The sequence below is a fragment of the Chiroxiphia lanceolata genome, chromosome Z, assembly GCF_009829145.1.
Source record: "Chiroxiphia lanceolata isolate bChiLan1 chromosome Z, bChiLan1.pri, whole genome shotgun sequence".
In the NCBI taxonomy this organism is placed as follows: Eukaryota; Metazoa; Chordata; class Aves; order Passeriformes; family Pipridae; genus Chiroxiphia; species Chiroxiphia lanceolata.
This window is the reverse complement of record NC_045671.1, coordinates 66,974,618-66,995,373: the sequence shown is the minus strand read 5'-3', so window position 1 is coordinate 66,995,373 and position 20,756 is coordinate 66,974,618. Positions and strand designations below refer to the sequence as shown.

Below are 20,756 nucleotides of genomic sequence, written 5' to 3'. Positions count from 1 at the left end.
GCAGCTTGTGCTCCAGAAAGTTGTCTAAGGCTCGGGTGCTGATGCAGCTACCTTGTTTTTGAAAACCCAGCTAATGGTTGCAACCTTGTGGAATATCTTTTCACAGTGTACAAATGTTTATGTTCCTGGATTTGTGTTGATACTTTAGAATTACTTGAACAGAGTTGCAGCACTTAAGTTTACATCCAGACCTAAGAGCGCTTTGTTTGCTGTTCTTTTCTTCACCGAGATCCTGGTGGACCACTCTTGTATTTTATGTAAAACAAGGAAGGGTGCTCGCTCATTCTCTTCTGCTAGGAGCTGGACAAGTGCCTAAGGCGTCTCTCAACAGCTTGCATAGTCCTTCATGTGCAGAAAGTAAATGATGGTTTACCATTGCTGCATGTTTGTAGCAGACATTCTGAGATAATTGTCCATACCTATATGAGCAAGAGATCTCAGAAGCAGGCCCTGTCAGCTAGCATGTACATCACTAACAAGGCAACGTGTAGTGGCTGACACATTAAGGCTAGAAATAAACTGTGTGGTTTGGGCTTGTGGTGTTACCTTTTGTGGGTTTGGTTGGTTGGTTTTGTTTCTTTTTTTTTAAAATGAGGATTACTGATTTTTTTGAACCAGTTTGCAGCAGATTTTCTTAAACAGTGTGTTACCTCCTTATGATGCCAAAGCTGCAATAAAGGCAGAATTTATGAATTTATTAGAGGAATTCAAAGATGACATTCTATTCATATGCAATGGTCAGATTAGGTGATTATATTGATTGTATATTCAGACTTGAAAATCTATTCCTGTTTAAGGCTGACAGTTAAATTTTCAGTAGCAGTTAGATATTAAATCATTGTTTGGTTTCAAGTGATCTTGTCTAAAACTAAGGTTATTGTTACCGGTTTTTTTTACGTTTGTGGTTTCTGAAAACTAAAATCATTTATGAAGTCTCAGAATTTATGAACTGCCATCTCTCTCTCCACGCCTCTACTATTCTGCACTACAGTGGCTTCAAACATATTGCTTTATTTGTTTTCTATTTTATGTTTGTGAAGGAATATATAGAAAAGTACTTTAAGGCATATAGCGTGCTTTTCTATGACTAATATTAAAGAAAACCTGCGTACCAAAAGTAATTTGAGATACACTATGGTATCTTACTTCAGAAGACTGACCACTCAGTTACTTTTGACTGTGTGTGTTTAAACTGGGCATGATTTTGCTTTCAACTAACTGGAATCATAGATTTTTCCACAGTTTTTTTAAATGCAATTTCTTTCAATTTTTAGGAGTGAATGTGAGGGGTATTTTGCTCTGTTTTAAAATAATGAATGATTCTAGTTACCTAGTTTTGAAGAGACTTCTAAGAAGAGACAAATATGTAACTCATGCAATACCAGTATTTTTAGTAGGCTATTCTGAACTATGTGTCTGATCTAGCCTAGAACTCTCTTGAATTAATGCTAGTCTTTATGTTGACTTTGGATTATACTGGGACTTTTAAGTGTGAATTAAATTAGATGGATTGTTTCTCCAACAATGTAGTTGTTTGGTAATACTACATAATAAAGCTTGACAAATAATTTTTGGGTAGACTTAAATGTTTATTTTCTTCTTAAGTTTCTTACACTGTTGTAAGTATCATCTGTCCCACTGAAATATAACCAAAATATGAAGATATTTGCGTAAATTTGCCTGTAAATTGTTCCTAGCATGAATTATTTAACATTGATTCCTTGTATGTCTTAGTGTTATTTTGCCTGCATTAATAATATTTAATTTCACCTGCAGAAATCCACTACTCCTGTGACAAATGGAATTGTTCAAGATGAGTTTTTTGTGAGTTTGAAGATGAGCACCTATCTAGTAGCTTTTGTTGTTGCAGACTTGAAAAACATCAGTAAGGAAACTAATGGGAGTCTGGTATGTGTTTGTTTCACTTTTTCTGAGTCACCTGCCCAACCAGCCTACCAAAACAAAACAGAAAGATTCCCAAACCAACAAGCAAACTCTGTTTCTTTTAAATTTACATTTTGTTCTTGGTTTTATTTTACTCATTATAGGTAGGGAACAAAAGCCATATATTGTAAGTTGAACTGAGTTCAGGGCTTATATCAGGCTGTGAATATTTTTACAGCAAGGGGCTCAGCATCAGATCTCGTTAACGGGGGAAATTTACAAAATGTAAAATTCCTAAGAGCTTTTAGAGCTGGAAACTTTAAACTCTTTGTTTCACTGCTTCATCTGTGAGCAGTAATGTCATGCAAGCCAAGAATTGTTCTTAGAATGTAAAGAAACGTTATAGTTTACAGGAACACCTACACTTGGTTTAAAACAGTGTCACAAGTATTTTCTGTACCAGCAAAGATAACCTACCTTAAGAAACCCATGCCCTGCAGTAAAGCAAATTTAGGCTGAATTTAAATCTGCATTTAGTTACTTAAATGCAATTACTTCATCGTGAAGGTTTTGATTTTCCAAAGGTTAAAAAAAATCAAACAGTTGGTCCTGTTTGATCTTTGTGCTTTGCAAGGATGTGACCTGTTTCTACGTGTGCAATTAGAGTAACTAAAGAAAAAACATGGTAATATTAGGAGTTGCTTCTTCATCTTGTTTTAGAAAGTGCAGAAGTTTCATGACAGCAATAACTTTCATGACTCTCTAGCAGGAACTTTCCCTTTGTGGTGAAATGTCATTATGTACCTAGAAAGAGCCAGAGGGAATAGTGCTAGTAGCACTGCAGAAGAAGAAGCCCTCACTTTAATCCTATATACACAAGTAAAGATGCTAGACAATAGGCTTTGATTCTCATTTAGACAAATATTTCTGTATACAGCTGAATGGAACAGACTGTTTAACTTTTCTTCCCCCCTTGTGGCTACCATTCAGGTCTGTATTTGAAGTGTGTTCTTGTAAAACCATATAACCAGTTCTTTGAGGCAAAAAACTTTTTAGCTTATTAAAAATACTTATTACGCTCTAAAAAAAAATTATTTACTTACTTATTTACTATTATTTTTATTTATTAATATTTTTAACTTCTTAAGAGTGCTTGCCAGCTTGAAGGGAGAATAAAAATGATCATACCAGAGTCTAGCTAGTGGGTTTTTCTGTTGCCAGCAGTGTCTAGTAGGCCGAGGAATTCAGTAAAAAGGAAGCATATAATGACATTTCCCATGAAATACAGACTCAAAATGCTTCTAGCAATTTGTCACTGGGAGATTCAAAGCATTTGAGCTAAGCAGTTCACATGGAGTAAGTTTATTATCATGAATGCTCTAAGACAGCTTGGAGTTGAAGTAAAGTTGCTTTTCTCAACTCCACAAGATCCTGGGGCGCTTTTATACTTTGGTTTTGAACTTAATATGTGCAGCTAATAATACTTTTGTACTCCAGGAACACTAGGCTAGATTCTTACTTGTGTATGCTTCATTCAAACTCAAAAATCAAAAGGTCACCTTATCCATCTATTTGAAATGTCATTTGTTTACTAATTTGTAGCAAAGTGAGAGGGCCTTTTTTTTTTACATGAAACTGGAAAATTGATCTCCACATATTTTTGCTTTTGTTAATGAGAGGGTGTCCTAAACCTCAGCCTGCCTCTAACCTAATCAAAGTTGTTTTCTTGATACAGACAATTCAACATGAATAGAGGGAGACTATAATCTCTCAGTTTTTATGAATGCTTCTTGCATCGTGTCTGATATGGCCCTACCTTAGATAGGGAAATGGAGCTTTATGCCAGTTATTATTTCTTGAGAGAATTTCTGGCAGATTGCACCAGTGTTATCATAATGATAGTGATACTGAAAAGTAGCAGAGACAAACCTCTTAACCCCAGTCTGTAGGTGTTAAAAAGGTCATTTTTTATTCAGCATGCTGGTTGTTCAGAGAATAGCTCCTCTAACTGAACATGCCAAATAACAGACAGATAGGGCTTTTGTTACCCATACTGTTTACATAGCCATTAGATACTCTCACTTACCTAATAAATATTCATTAGCTTGCTTTACGTAGTCACACCCTTGTTGGAAGTCCTTTTTTGGTCCTTCTGCATCTTCTTTTGACATCTTGACCTCAGTTCTTGAGCAGTAGTGTTTCACCACCAAAAACTGTAACGTTTGTTCTTTATCTTATTTGGGTATACAGAGTTTAGTTTACATCCTGTTTGTTTGAGTTACATCCTTTGTCTGATTCTCTAGGACTTTTCTAGGATTATATTATTCCTTATTTGGACATTCTGGGATACTGTGAGAGTAAATTGAGTGTGAATTGTTCTTGCATACACATTGGTCAGTTAGACACTGTGCCTGTATTTTGGCTAGTTAATAAGCTCTATCAAGAAAAATTAGCTTTTTATTGACAGCTTGTGTTTGTAATTTATGAGTGTACTGCCAAAACTGTGTCCTGCCTGTTTCGGGAACTCCTTCCAGCTTCTCCTTCAGTTCCAAATCTTCTGTAGCTATATGTTTCAAAATATTTTCTCTGTTTGGACTAGGTATCTGTCTATGCCGTACCGCAGCATCTGAACCAAGTTGGATATGCCCTAGACACAGCAGTGAAACTTCTGGAATTTTATCAGAAGTACTTTTTAATGAAATACCCTCTTGAAAAATTAGGTAAGTTCTTCTGAACTTTTTTTCAACATAAGAAGAAACCCTAACCTGAAAAATGCGTGGGAATTTTCATTAAAAAAACCCCCAAAAGTATTACCACTATGAAATAATTAAAATAATTTTAAAAAATCATTAGGTGTTTGACTGAGTGCAAGTATTAAGCGAGTCCCAGGTTGGAAAGTTTTTGTGAGCTTTTTGGAACCGGATTGCTTAAACTTGTACATAAACAGCATCAAATAAATAATTCTGTGTGAATTTAACTTGGTAGTGAGATAATTCTCAGTCTGTGAACCATGTTCTAAAGTGCAAGATCTGCAGCCTGACTTCTCTGCATGCATTAGTTTGACTGGTAAGATAGCGAAATATAGTCTTCTAAGACACTACTTTCAGTAGGGGCCACCCCATTTCCTTGTTACTTTTGTTCATGCAGGATCCATAGGGAATGTCTCTGGAGTGCTTTAAGTTTCTTATGTCAGAGTACTACTAGAGAAACAGGATTATTAATCTCAGGCTTTTTGCTTGAGTAGTGAGTGTATGTTCACACCACAGGATTTAAATAATGAGGTTTTTATTGATTATGTAATATACCAGGTAGGCTTGAAGGACAGGATTGCTTTAACAAGCAATTTTCAAAAGCTTCTTTCGAATCCTTTCCAGATCTGGTAGCAATTCCTGATTTTCAGTCCGGCGCGATGGAAAACTGGGGCTTGATCACCTTCCGAGAAACAACACTCTTGTTTGACAATAATACTTCTTCAGCAAGGGACAAGAAGTTAATAACTGCAGTGATAGCGCATGAGCTTGCCCATCAGGTACTAGGAAGGTTACTGTTTTCTCCTTTTTTGTTTGTTTTTTTTTTTTTTTAAGTGCAATCCTGTCCTTAAATTCACCCCTCCCCTGACTGTGACTGGGTTGTGCACTGCATCTGTTCAGAAAACCTGCAGCTGAATTTTCTACAGCACGACAGGCAGAGTGCAGCCACCGTGACGTACCTGGGGAGTTGTGCCTGCAGAAACATTACCGTGGTTTTGACTGAACTTGATCTTACCATAAGATAAGGCAGAGGATGGATGGAGCGTTAGTGTACTCCTTGATTTTAATTCTAAGAAAATAATGATGGTTGTGGTCTTTCATAGTGGTTTGGCAATCTAGTAACTATGGAATGGTGGAATGATCTCTGGCTGAATGAGGGATTTGCCACTTTCATGGAATACTTTGCCATGGAGGAGATTTTTCCAGAATTACATTCAGTAAGTACTTTCTGTAACTATACTTTACCTTCGCTATTATCTGTTTTTAATGCTTCCTATAAAACATTGATACTTACATTCACTGTGGGCACCATTGGGATCATGCTACGTCTTTGCTTTGGCACTCTCATTATGGTGAAAGTGGCTTTGAGAAGGATACATTGTTTTTGTGATTATTTAATATTTTTGCTTTATTTTGGTAGTAGTCTACGTTGGAGTCTACTGCTTAGTGTAGGTTAAAGCATTCTGCACAAAATAGCAGGTGTTAAAAAGTGTAGGTGTCTGTATATCACATTATAACTTAACGTTTTTAATAAACAAGTCCAAACATGTTGTTGACCGAGTCTATCTGCCTCTACTTTTCCTGATAGACTTAGGAGTCTTTAGGTTACTAAATATGACTGGAGTAACTCCTACCTTTCCATCGTTTTTGTACTTGCTTTTGTCTGAATCAGTTTGGGTTTCACAAGTCAGTGGAACTGGTAGTAAAGTATCAAATGGTCCCCCACAGAAAATTCTGATATCGTTGACTTACACTTAATAGTACAGCACACTGCTCCCATAGGCACTTCTGTTACCTACATGGCTGAAGGGTAGAATATTTTTTATATAATAGGATAGTGATTATTTAAAAACTCATTCAGGTACTAAGTGACCTAGATTTTCAGACTCTGGAAAATATGATGGATTCAAACTTGACCTTTCTTCTCCAAGGAAGTAATAACAACTATTGTTATAAACTGTTCCTGTCGCTGAAAATCACAGAGAAATAAAGATTAGTGGAACTAAATGGAGGGGGTAGTGGAGAGACTAATTTTGCATTTTGACTAAAGGTATCTCCTAGGAGAGGACATACCTGAGCCCTGAAATCAACTTCTGGATGTGTTTGTGTGATTTGCATTAGTCATGGGATTAAACACCTGATGTGTACTGACTGTTTCCTGCTTGATGGATTGTGTCCTTCTCAGCATTCAGAATAAGTGTGATTTTTGATTTCTTAAATCACTCTGTTAGTATTAAGAAACTTGGGTTGCTAATACAGTTCAGTAGAACTCTTTCTCAGCACTGGGTGTTTCTGAAGTTTTTCATTTGGCCTGGCTTGGTTGTTCAGTTTGATTGTCACTAAAAGTATGCTTATATAGGTATTCTACTTGTTGGGTGCATATGTGCTGAGGGACACAAAACTAGCATCCCATTTCAACAAGGACCCATCTAACACCTGCATACTTCATTCTGAAAGGTGCCTGACAAGGTGCCTTCACCAATATCTCATTGCACCACTTGATGGTGCCAAAATGTGTTTTGGTAAGGAAAAAAAAAATCACCCAGAACTTCTCCATTTAAGAATAACTTTCAAGTTTTCAACTTTAATTTTTATTGTGTTTCACACAGGTTTTAAATTTTTTAACTTTTTTTTAATTTTATTTTTTGTAACTCTCTACTGCATAGAAAATTGTTTGCTCGTCTTGGAATGAAATGGACTAATGACAACTAATATGGGTACAGTCAGCTTGTTTACAATGTTTGGGATTTTCTTGTTCTGGTGCCAATGTAAAAATAAAATTCAATTATCTTCATTCTAGAAGAAAGAAGTAAGAGACCTTGGTAATCACTAGATAAGGTGCTGTTTACGTTCTCACAGACATCACTGTAGTGAGTAATTTCCCTAGACTTCATGCTGAAAGCATACTAAAGTCATGCTTTTGTATTCCCTGTGTCCTGTAAATGAACTGAAAACACTGGTGAGCCAAATCTGAAATGTGACACACGCTTATTTAGAAGGTGTAGTTTTTTTGTCTAGTGCCAGTGATGCATTTATCTGAGACAGGAGCTTAAGGGTCTGGATAATGATGCAAACTCAAAGGTGAGATTCCACTCTTAAAATATGGCAGGGAAAGAGTAGATTGTATAAATGCTACCCCTGGTAATTCTGTTGCTGCATAGGGCAATGGAAGAGCAACGCAGAGACAACTTTTACTTTCCTGCTTGCCATGTGAGCTCCTGCTTCCTAAACACTTATAAGTGTTTCTCTTCTAGGATGAAGATTTCCTTAATTTAATTTTCAAGGCTATGATGAAGGATTCCTTGAATTCTTCACATCCAGTCTCTTCTGCTGTTCAGTCTTCAGAGCAAATAGAAGAAATGTTTGATGCACTTTCTTATATCAAGGTAACTGTAAAAATATTTGGAAACATTTGAAAAATTACGTATTAGCTGTTGAAAACATGAATGTGGAATCATGAGCAAGCAGGCATGTATTGGCAAATGCTTGGGGGTTATTTACACCTGATCCTGCAAACAATGCAAGATTCTCAGTGATGTTTCTTACCATCTACGTAGCTTTCAGTTAGGAAAATATTATGTGTGTGTATTTGTGTTCTTACTTAACATCTTGGTGAATGCTTCAGCACAAAGTATAATACTCATGAAGATGTAAGTGTCTTTATCTGCTGGGTGAAGTGACATATCCAGTTAGACATTTATTCTTTTTCCGATAGCAGACTGTAACAAATGCTTAAGAAAAGAGTAATGACAAAACATTTGTTGAAGTAATCACTCCTTCTTATACTCTCCCTGCTTTAAAAAAGTCCCAGTATTTTAGAGACTTCCTGGAGTGGAGGCTTGTCTCTGAAATGTAAAATTATTTTACTGCATGTCCTAGTTGTCTGACTGTTGAATATTTCTAATGTCTAGTGAGGGTTGTGTGTGAGGCTTATGTTATTAAAACTTCACAGTGCCTCACGTAAAAATGCATAAGAGAAGAAATACCTGTACTTGCAAAATTTTTATTCACACTGTCTCAGGTTTTAGATTCTGCATCCCATGATTTTGGTAGTGCTGGAGGAAAGTCTTCTGTATGTTTTGGATTAGCTGACATTTTTTCCATCACTGTATTATACTGTGATTTAATTAGAAACCATGGGGACAGCTATTGTTTACTAGAAAATAATCAAATACTGACTCTTCCTCTGCCTGGTGGAATGCAGTTCCCATGACAGTCTTGGTTTGTCTCCTCTGATTTCTTTTGGCAAGTCTCAACTGATCAACACAAGTTGTCTGGCATCCTTGAGTAATCTGAGATGCCAAATAGACCTGCAATAGTGATGTGCTTCCATTTATTTTGGACTCTTTTTAATGAACTACAAGAACAGAGATGTGTGATTTTCAGTTTACCTGGTGGCCCAATTGGAACTTCTCTATGTAATTTGAATGGAAATGTTCCCCAAGTGATTGGGTTGGAGTTTCAGTCAATTAGTATGCCGTTATATTTGGAGAATTGTTTTATTTATTGCTGCTAATAAGTACGTGCACATTCTGAATAGAATTGTACCAATCTACAGCTTTGAGTTTAAGAGCTAACCGAAAGAGGTTTTGCCCTTGCTTTGTCAGAAATGGTGTTTTCATCGCTGCTTTCTGTGTTTCAGAGTATTTCATTGCATAGCTTCTCATTCATGCATGCAGTCTTCATATTCCACTGCTTTTGGCCCTGTAGCTTGGCTCTTGGCAATTTGAGTGAGAAGACACCTGCAATTTAGTCCCTAATCAGCTAAGGGTGGTCTGTTACTGAATTGTACAACTTAATTTGTTTTACTGTCCTGCCAACAGACACAGATTGGTAGGTGACCTCTCCACTGTACTGTCTAGAATAGGATTTATTGCAGGGTATTATTTTTAGCTTGGTTGTTTTGCAGACTGTCAGTAAATCTAGCACCCATGGGTGGGACAAAATCCACCTGCAACAGCAGAGTGTTTGGAAGGATATGACAGTAAGAGAAACAAAGTGGCAGAGCTGTAGTTGAAGTATGGATGCATGAAGAAGAGGAAATTATGACCATATTATTAAAAAGTACAGTAGGGGCTGTTCCTGCAGTTTGATGCTAATGAATAACCAGGCAGCCTTCAGTTTCCGGTAAGATGTTACTCAAATTCCAAAATTTGATTTTGGAATGCGTGAGAACAATACGTGATCTCTGTAAAATCATCTTCTTTTTTTCTTGTCCCTTTCTTGGAAAGAGTGAGATTCCACTCTGAAAATATCAAGTGCACCTTTAATGTATGTCTCTCATCTGCACTCAGTTGTACAGTACGCAGGTCCTCAGGAGATTTACTTATTAGTGACTGTGAAGCATTCATGGCCATTTTGATATTAAAACTACTCAGTTACTACTTCTTTTTTTTTTTTTTTTTTTTACAAAACATGGCTGTATTTAAACACTGTCAAAATGCACTTTTCCTTCTCTAGTCAATTCCAGCCTACCAAGCGTATCTCATTTTTTTCCTGTACTTTCAGGTGTTTGGTATAACTGCAGATCATATGATTGTTAAACACTGTCTCACAAGTGCTGTTCTTACCACATAAATGAATATTGGTAATGAAAAAGGGCAGTTAGAAGAGACTTATTAGTAAGAAGACAATGTTTTTCAGATGATGTTAAATAGAAAAAATGTCAGATTCTGCTAGCCTGTTGTATAACTGTAATTTGAGCCTTTAAAACATTTTTTTTTCAAAGCAGCTGGGACAAATTTTCAAGCTGTATTAGTCTTTTGGTAACTGTGTTTGGAGTTTATGAAATATTAGAAGAATAACAAAATAGAAAAGAATAGCAACTGAGTTTAAGGTAATTATTCAAATGATATTGTTTGGAATAAAATCTCCAACTTCTGAGTTATTCTTCTACTGTGAAATAGCTACAATATGCATATGCTTTCGATGGTTCTATAACTTTACTTTGCCAATTCATTTTCCTTTTTTTTCTCCCTGCAGGGGGCTTCACTTATTTTGATGCTGAAGCATTATCTCACAAAGGATGTTTTCCGAGCTGGCATTGAGGTATACTTGCATAATCACAACTATGGAACTGCTCGTAGTGATGACTTGTGGGACAGCATGAATGAGGTACCCATCTTTGACACACTGTTCTTTCTTTTTTTTTAAATTTCTTTAAGAGTGTCATTAATTTTTATTTATTTCCTTGTTTATGAAGAAATAGGGTAATAGGCTGCAGGTGAATACTCTGAAGTTTTGCTCATCCTATTCCAAAGTTCTGTCATATAGATATGGAGATTCCTGTAGCTTCTAGGACTACACTGAGTATCATCCCAAAAAAGCATTTTGAGTGGCTGTGCACTACCGTGCATATCCACATGTGTGGACCCATCAATATGGACTTATCTTCTCTAGAGTTACATTGGTAGTGTGTTAAGACCAGAATGAAAGTAATCAAATGCAGGACAAAATTTGCTTTCATGGAATAGCTGAACCCAACCTCCGCAAAGGTCTCGGGTTACTCTCTGCTAGTATAACTTCATTTCAGTGATAGCTTCAATTTCGGCAAGTGGTGCTGGAATTGTAGGAAAACAGATTGTAGGGGACAATTTAGTTCAGCAGCTCTCAACTTATAAGGCAGGCACAAGGCTGCATCTGATTTTAAAGTGAGTGTGTAGGGCTTGGGCAGAAGAAAGGCAAAGGCCGTGGGAGTCAGGGAGGGCGGGGAAGGAGGGTCAGCAGCAGGAGTGAGAGGGCAAAGGAGGATCCAGGGATCAGCTTGGATAATAGAAAAACAAGTCTATGATATTCAGCAAATTGACTGGCTCTTTTCCCCTTTTGCTCACATTAATTATGCCTAGGCTGAATGCGCTTGAAAATTCAAACCATAGAAGTGTCATTTTCTTTGAACATAAATTTTTGCATTAATTTTTCGCACGGCAAAATGCACATTCACTTCTTAAGTCTTAACCTTCTGTATGGAAATGGAACAGAAGCAATCCTGTCAACCATAGTTGGAGTGAAGATGAGAAAACTTGCCTGCTCACTAGAAGAAAAATCTGTAATATGGCAGGGAAACTTTTGTATGCCTTGCCTGGAAGGAAAAAAAATGAAATCCGTTTCTTGTGTTGCTTTCATTGGAGTTAGAAGCTGCTGTTCAAAGAAGAGGTGTCAGTAAAATAAATTATTGTCAATAAATTCTTACTACTATGAACTATCAACCTATAATTTCTAATAATTGCTTTAATTTCAGGGGATCGAGAAGGATTCTGTATGAGAATAGAATTGTTTCAGTGGAGCAAATTTCAGATTTATTCATGTCTCTGTACAGATTAGACACAAACCTTTCTGCCAGTCTTTAGGTAATGGACAGTGGGTAACATTAATGTAACATTGTAGCAATAATTAAAGCTTGTGATAATAAGATAGAGAAAGAAGATTTAGCCAAGAGTGGTTTTGGGGGAGTATGTAGAAAGTAAAAAACAACCAGGTAGTCCTCAAATTCTATAAATTTGAAGCTTTTGATAGAAAGTTGCTTCCTTGGATTTGAAATTTCTATTTAAAGTTTATAGCCATTCTTTACATAAATAATACAGTGTTTTCCCATGAGGGTGAACTCTACATGTTATTCCTGGCTTGAACAGAGAACAGTGTGCAGTAAGATGCTGATGAGGTAAACTAGAAAAAGACACAGTAGAGGTTGTAAAAGGTAAATGTAACTTGAATAATGATATATTAATTTTCCGTGTTCCTGATAGCTCAGCCTAAACCACATTTTTGCATGTTAGGGGACGTATTATCTTTTTCTGGGTGTATGATGATCTCTGCTAATAAAGAGATATGTAGACATTATAAAGTACGTGTCCTTAGTGGGGATGTTGTAGTACAAACAGCTCCTGGGAGATCAGAAGAGGTTGAAGGTTAAGCTATTCAAAGGCTGGTAAGTGGGAGGGGGAAAAAAAAAAAAGAGTTATAAAGTGTATGTAGTTTTTGTGGTACAAATGCCATCACTTTATTTCAGATTCTAGTATTCATTTCATAATTAAAAGAAGATTTTTCGACCTGAAATACTCACATAATGTCATCATACCAATAAGGAACAAGGAAGAGTAAGGGGGAGCTTGGGAGCTTACTGTAATTTTCTATTTTGTGACACTCTCTCTCCACTCTTATTACATACCAGTTCAACCTACTTGATGTTTCCAATCTGTCTTTCCACTGTGTGGCTGGGATCCCCTCAATTTAAAATAAAAACCGCTTGCTTCCCTAAATTGTTGCTCATGAAATTTACAAGATCATTGTCAAATTGATTGTTTACAGATGCAAAAATCACACTACAACTTAATTGGTAAGTTAAGAAGGAAGTAAAGTGTTCTCCATTTGCTATTTTCTTGTTATGTTATGGTTGTTTTTACAGATTACCAATGGAACGCTGGATGTGAAAAAAATGATGAAGACTTGGATTCTGCATAAAGGATTTCCTTTAGTCACAGTTGTCCGAAAGGGAAAGACTGTTTCTGTACAACAAGAGAAATTCTTGTATCGCGTGGAACCGGAAAATTGGACATCAGATGCAAGGTTATTACCTTCTTAATACCTTTTATCCATTAAAAGCAACTGCAGATATCCGTCTTAGATCTTGTACATCTGTCTCACTTGTGTTCAGGGCTTTTAGTGTTTTCTTTGAAGGCAGGTAGTAACAGAGAATTTGGCACAGAAATTCACACATCTTAATACCTGCCTGAAGGTCGATGTCTGTGTCCACCCAAGCAACTGTAAGTGTCTGTGACATCCTTTGTAATCTGAGTTTCCTTTCCAGAAGCTTTTAAGCTTGATATAATGAGTTGGCTTTTAATACCAAAAGGCAGATCTCATTGGTAAAGGTTTCTTCTAATTTAAGAAAGTTTTGAGTGAATAACAAGAATGTGAAGAAAGGCAGGTTGCAGAAGTTTACAGAAGTACAGATGCATATGTCCTACTTTAGACCCTCTGCTTCTTCCTACCAAAATTCAGTGTACATCTTGGGCTTTGTTAGAAGATAGAGAGCTAGAACCAAAGCCATCTTGGCTTCAGAATTTTAAGATGGCAATACCACATGACAACAAATGACTGAATATATAACAGAGGCAATATCCATTTTACCAAACCTAAAAGGAAGTACATATGCAAATACTGAAGAAGCAAAGATGTGGCAGTTGCTAATTTTAAAATTTAGTTTGCTATGAATACAACTTACATTATGAACCTCAACAGTGTTTTAGTATTTTACAAACTAAATATGTAAATGTGAATTCTCTGAGGATTTTGCTCGTTTATACAGCTGTTTGAAGTTTTAACAGGAGCTGAGTCCTTTACATCATCTTGCAGAAAACTAGGCCTGTGAGGAAATTTATCTCTTGAAAAGTAGGAAGTTAAAGGGCTCTACTTTATTTTGTGATGTGAAGGAAGAAAAGCAATGTGTGGTTGAAATGTAATGGGAGAAGGGAAGGATTGTTAGGCTTGGTAATTCTTCTTTTCTGGTTGATCTCAATTTGGGTCATGCATGAAAAGGTTTTGAAGAAGAGCATTCTATGTGAGTCATACACAGAAGGGGTCCCTGTCAAAATTAGATTAATATGTGCAACTTTTTTCATCCCACTCAAAGTGTTTTCTCTAAAGAGCCGAGTTGTTATCATCTTTTTGATCCTCCTTAGCATTTATTCTTCCAGCTTGCAGTTCAGAGAAAGCCTTTGTGGTATGCAATTAATTATAGTTTATATTACCATGGTGTGGAATTTGAGTCTGGTACTTCAACTTTTTTTTTTAATTAAAATTTGTAAAATTTCAGGAAAACAGAACATTGGACTGAGGTGAAAATAATACTAAATGCTTTTCTGATACAGCCAGAGATTTCCTGTCCATATGATTTTGGACAAGCTACTTTAGCATGCTGGAACTGAGAAAGAAGTACAAGGGAATGTACTGTCCATCAGGGGTCCTTATTGGGACCAGTGTGATTTGAAATCTTCATCAGTGATGTACACAGTGGGATCGAGTGCACCCTCAGCAGATTTGCAGATGGCACCAAGCTGAGTGGTGCAGTTGACATGCCTGAGAGAAGGGTTGCCATGCAGAGGGGCTGGACAAGCTCGAGAAGTGGGTCAATGAGGTGTCATAGAATCCTATAATCTCCTGGGTTGGAAGGGACCCACAAAGATCATCAAAGCCCAGCTCCTGGCCCTGCGCAGTACAACTTCAAGAATCTTACACCATGTGCCTGAGAGTGTTGTCCAAACACTTCTAGAACTCTGCCATGACCGCTCCCTGGGAGCCCATTCCAGTGCCCAACAACACTCTGAGTGGAGAACCTCTTTCTAATATCCAGCCTAAACATCCTCTGGCACAACTTCAGGCCATTCCCTCAGGTCCTGTCACTGGTCACCAGAGAGAAGAGATGCCTGCCCCTCCTCTTCCCCTCACAAGGAAGTTGTAGATAGACCGCAGTGAGGTTTTCCCTCAGTGTCCTCTTCTCCAGGCTGAAGAACTGAAGTGACTGTAGCCACTCATTGAGTGGCTTCCCTGCTCTCCAGCATCTTGTTCTCCAGTCTGTACGTACACACAGAGTTACCTTACCCCAGGTGCAGAATCTGGCACTTGTTGTTAAACTTCATACAGTTGGTGCCTGCCCAGCCCTCCAGTTTGTCAAGGTCTGTCTGCAGGACCTCCCTGCCTTTGAAGGAGTCAACAACTACTCCCAATTTAGCATCACTGGCAAACTTACTTAGTAGGTTAGCAAGACTAGGTACACAGTTGCTGCATCTGGGTTGGGGCAACGCCCAGTATCAGTACAGGCTGGGGGGATGAAGAGCAACCTTGCAGAGAGGATGGGCTCTACCAAGTTGTACAAGCCAGTTGTATTCTGGGCTGCATCCAAAAGGAGCGTGGCCAGCAGGGCAAGGGAGGAGATTCTGTCCCTCTGTTCTCATGAGACCCCACTGGAACTCTGGGGTCCTCAGCAAAGGAATGATTTGTTGGACCTGTTGAAATGAGTCCAGACGAGGCCACAAAAATTATCAGATGCATGGAACACCTGTTCTTTGAGGACAGACAGAGAGTTTGGGCTGTTCAGCCTGGAAAACAGAAGGCTACAGGGAGATCTCAATGCATTCTTTCAGTACTTAAAGGAAAGATGGGGTCAGACTTTTTAGCAGGGCCTGTAGCAACAGGACAGGGGTTAATGGTTTAAACTAAGAGAGGGTAGTTTAGACCAGAATATAAGGAAGAATATTTTACAATAGGAGTGGTGAAACACTGGTGCAATTGATGCCCTCTCCCTGGAAACATTCAGGGCCAGGCTGGATGAGGCTCTGAGCAACCTGATCCAGTTGCAGGTGTCCCTGCTCATTGCAGGGGAGCTGAACTAGATGACCACAAAAGATTGCTTCCAGCCCAAGGTATTCTATGAAATTTATCCACTTCTCGGCATGGTGGGAATAAAAAAATAATTGCTGTGCATGCTGTGCATTTTTTCTTTTACCATATTCTGATTATATGAGTGAGATTTATACTTCATTATTTTACACAGCATAGAGTGGTTCTAGTATTATATATAAAAATGCTTAAATTAAAAAAAAAACAAGAAAACAGGCCCTTCTAGACAGATAATATGTATATAATATGTCAGTAAATGTTTGTTTTCCTTTGCAGTTATCTGTGGCATATTCCTCTCACTTACATAACTAGTAAATGCAACTTTACCCATTGTACTAATGCATATTTACTGGATCAAAAATCGGGTAAGTGACTTAAAGCTTTGGTAGCGAGTTCCTTAAGTGTTGTAGATTTATGTTTTTTCTGGGCACACCCTTGCATAAGGTGTGAAGGTGAATACATACAGAGTACAAAATAATTACAAAGATCTGGAGGTAGGCACTGCTGCTGTTGTCATCATTAGAGTTGGTTCCCAATAGCATTATATGTACAAATAAATGACAACAACTGAAACAGAAACACAGGTTTGAAATTTGTAAAAGCCTGTACTCTTTTCATCACAGTGCATACAGAAAATCCCTGAAACTTTACATCCTTTAGAGAGCAAGTAATGTGAGAGTAGCTCTAGCAGTTTGATGAAATTTAAGGAAATAAAGTTCCACTGAAATACTACTTATTTTATTTAATTGTGTAAGAAAATGTATCTGGAACAGATGAGGATTTTGAGAATGCTGGTGTTGAATTTGAAACCTTTAGATCTTTTCACATACGCTCTCTGGTTTTGGTGCAGTGATTAGTTTGAATCCTAAACTGCTAGTCTATGGGACTATTTTTATTCAGCCCTGTTTTTTTCCTTACCAAATGAACAGTTACTATGCATTTTTTATGTAGTGCTAAAATCACCTTGGCTGAGGACCTCAGCACAAGAAGGAGATAGATCTGTTGGACCAAGTCCGGAGAAGGGCCCCAAAGTTGATCAGAGGGCTGGAGCACTTTCATGTGAGGAAAGGCTGAGAGTGTTGGGGTTGTTCAGGCTGGAGAGGAGAAGGCTTTGTGACCTAAAGGGGGCCTACAAGAAGGATGGGGAAATATTTACGTTGTAGTGACAGAACAAGGGGAAATGGCTTTGAACTGAAAGAGAGTATATTTAGGTTAGATATAAGGAAAAAAATTCTTTACTCTGAGGGTGGTGAGACAGTGGCACAGGTTGTCCAGGGAAGTTGTGGATGCCCCATCCCTGAAAGTGTTCAAGACCAGCTCTGAGCAACCTTGTCTAGTGAAAGGTGTCCCTGCCTGTGTCAGGGGGGTTGGAACTAGATCTTTAAGGTCTCTTTCAACCCAAACAATTCTGTAATTCTGTGATTCCTTTCCACTGACATGCATAGGTTTTTGCATTTGATTGAGGCTGGTCTGACTCATCACCTTACATATGCTGATGTATTTTCTTCTCTCCCCACCATTCCCCCCTGCGCCATTAAAGTTACTAGGCAGTGCATTTACCTGGGAGTTATATTTAATTCATAAACCTATTTCACACCTCTAATTTTTGAAATAAAACTACACAAATTTTAAATCAAGTTCTTAGAGTTGATCTTGACATTTTCGCTGTTTACTGATTTTTACAAACTGCCACTCCTCTAAAATTACATTAGAAATACTAAAAATAAGGTAAGTAATTTTGCTTTATGTCATTCTGACATTGGTTTTACAAAGTCTTCAAGCTATTCTTATTCTTTTTCGTTTGAGATGGAGTTTTTAGAAAAAAAAAATTACTAATTATCAAAATGGAAAAACGAAGCTCTTTAATTGAATGTGTTCTTGATCTTATTAGAACTAGTAAGTAAGTAGCCTGATTTCATCATTTTTGTTTCACTTTAAATGACCCTATTGCTAGTCTCATGTTCATCTTATGAATTCCTCATTCACTGTAGAAAGTTGGATGTGGAGGATATGAGAGTAGGAGAGATGTACAAAAGAGTTTGGAGTAGAATATTTACTAAATTTCAAAGGCCTTGTAGGTCCTGTGCAGATTGATGGTTTTGTTAGTCATTATGGAATCAACTGAAAGGAAGAACTTTTTCCCAAAGCCTCTCTTTTTGTGTCCAGTTGACTTAGAAACTAGAGTGTGATCTTTCATCTGCTTAAGGCCATCTCCATTTCTATACTTCTTTGTATGATACATGTAACTGCTCTTTGTGTGTGTGTATATATATATCTATCTATGTATATATATGAAAGCGGGTAAGAGAGATGGGGCTGTTTGAAAGAAGGACTGGACAGGAGAAAAATTAAGTAATTTTTCTGCACTAAGTAATTACCTGCATGGATGCAACGTGGGGCAGGCTGTGATACTGTTCATTCAATTACATGTAGGAAGAAGGAGGAAGAAATACAATCTGGAATTTCTGAGCCTTCTTGTGAAACCTCTGTATGGGCTGTTCCTTCTTCATAGTAGGGGGAAATAGTGGGTGTAAAAGAATTTTTTGTCTCTCTGGATCTAGTCTGTTTCATAGACTTAGATTTGAACAAACAATTGTTAAATATTTGTTTCTGCTGCTAACTGATTTTCTGTCCTATAGCTGTCATTGAACTTCCAGAGGAGGTGGAATGGATAAAATTCAATGTGGACATGAATGGTTATTACATGGTACACTATGCTGAAGACTGGAAAACACTCATTGATCTGTTGAAACAAAACCACACTGCTCTGAGTCCTAAAGACAGAGCCAACTTGATCAACAATATCTTCAGCCTTGCAGGGTAAGATTTTCATACTGGAAAACATATTTAATATATGTTTAAAGGTTTTTTAAGTCAAAGAAGATCATATTTAGTTTCTAGAGATAACTGCTGTGGAAAAGTTTTAATTCAGTCTTTGCTAGCTTTGTTGGAGCTGTTCACCATTCACTACTATTTTTTTCAAGTTCTTTCACTGATGCTTTCATACTGGTGCTAGATGTTATCTGCCTGTTTTTTATAGCATGATCTATTTATTTGCATCACACAGAGCCACACGATAGCTTCTGTTTCCGGAAGACACTCTTTTCCTTAGTGACTGATAATCAGCCTAGCAGACTGTTTTCCTGTACTCAGTCAGTGAATGCTCCACTTTAGAAAAGTAAGCTATTTTCCTCTCAAATTTTTCCTGGATCCCTCTCATGTCTTCCACCACCACTGTCAGAGCAGGTGAGACTGAGCATTCTGGATGATCTCTTTGGAAGCTGCTACCTGTATCTGATATTATGATAAACATTTTTAGACATCGTGTCCATACTTGAAGGCATGTTAGTGGCTGTTGCTCCTTTTCTGCAATCTTTCTGAAGTTAAAATATGAAAATCTCTACATGTAAATTGTTTGTTATGTCACTCCCTCTATTCACTCATCTCTCTGTTAATGTAATAGAAAGCGTCACTTCTGATCTTGTTTCAGGGAGTGATTTTGTTTTATAATCCATTAAAATGTTTCTATTCCTTGACCCACAGTCTAGGAAGAGAGTCTCTGGAAACAGCCTTTGAGCTGATTGATTACCTTAACAAAGAGAACAGCACTGCACCACTCACTCAGGCTTTGTTTCAGCTGAGTCACATATACAACCTTCTAGACAAAAAGGGTGAACAACATCTGGCAGCACGAGTCATGGTATGCCTTAGCTTTTTGTAAATTGTAATTTGAAATAATTAGCTGTGATGTAGTGTAATATAGTTACATTATCTTTTTAAGTGTTGACTGTTGAATGTATCCGGTAATTTCACTAAGTTGGATAGGGATTCTGAAGAGTTGCCAGGCTTGCCTGCTTTTGTTAATGATCTCTTACTGAAATGGTACATTTCTTGGACCAGCTTCCTGCCCTCTCCTTCCCCCATTTCCACACCATACCCACATGCCCCGAAATGTTTTGTAGGAAGTTTAGTGCAGTAGGAACACAGTGGTGTCTGGGCTTATCTTACAGTGCCTATAAAGGTCAATGTAGTACAAATATGTAATTCAGCAGAGTCCATGACATTTTTCTTGTGCAGTAAAGTTATCCCCAAAAATTAGAGTGGTTGGAGATCATAGGTCTAATTGCTTTGTGTAGAGGCAGGAAAAAAACTCAGAACTATTTTCTGTAAAAACAGGAACACATGAATGGTTGTCATTGTCCCATTCCAGTTGTATGCTAGATTAATACAATGTAGTGCTACAGACTTAGCAATGAAATGAATACTGCAGTCTCAATTCTTGATGAGAATATGTTTTTCATTTCTCTGTTTACCATCTTATTATGAAGCTTCTTGTCTATATTCATCTACTGGTTGAAAATGCTCCTTGCTGCTTTACATTGTAAAACATCAGTAAAGGGATATAGTCTGTAAGCGAAATTATTAAGTTATTAGATAAAATAGCAGATGTTTTTTCTTTATGGTAGGTATGGATAATTAGCGAGTACCTAAGGAAAAACAAGAAATAAAAAGCACTGTTATAACAATTTTCCTTATTTAGAATTATTTCAGAGTTTTTACACATCTGCTAGGATAAACAGCCCAAGCTATGGTTTACAATGCAGTGTCTGTGCAGTCATATGTAAGTTCAAAACTTCTCAGCTGAGATGTGATAGCTGGTCAGATGCCTAGCTGTGGTTTTGGCAAGTTGCAGAACTACAAAACTGAAGGGTGCTCAGCCTGTAGATA

The 20,756-nt window shown here is 37.4% G+C and overlaps 1 protein-coding gene across 2 annotated transcripts in view; it reads left to right on the top strand.

Moving 5' to 3' along the window:
- Positions 1 to 20,756, top strand: part of LNPEP (leucyl and cystinyl aminopeptidase) — a 55,522-nt gene that overhangs the window by 28,996 nt on the left and 5,770 nt on the right. For both annotated transcript variants that reach the window (XM_032674725.1, XM_032674724.1), the window contains 10 exons: positions 1,777 to 1,908; positions 4,484 to 4,604; positions 5,259 to 5,413; positions 5,738 to 5,851; positions 7,889 to 8,020; positions 10,617 to 10,748; positions 13,036 to 13,196; positions 16,305 to 16,393; positions 18,668 to 18,848; positions 19,572 to 19,728. In XM_032674725.1, coding sequence (XP_032530616.1) covers positions 1,777 to 1,908; positions 4,484 to 4,604; positions 5,259 to 5,413; positions 5,738 to 5,851; positions 7,889 to 8,020; positions 10,617 to 10,748; positions 13,036 to 13,196; positions 16,305 to 16,393; positions 18,668 to 18,848; positions 19,572 to 19,728 — 1,374 coding nt within the window. The remainder of the gene's footprint in view (positions 1 to 1,776; positions 1,909 to 4,483; positions 4,605 to 5,258; positions 5,414 to 5,737; positions 5,852 to 7,888; positions 8,021 to 10,616; positions 10,749 to 13,035; positions 13,197 to 16,304; positions 16,394 to 18,667; positions 18,849 to 19,571; positions 19,729 to 20,756) is intronic.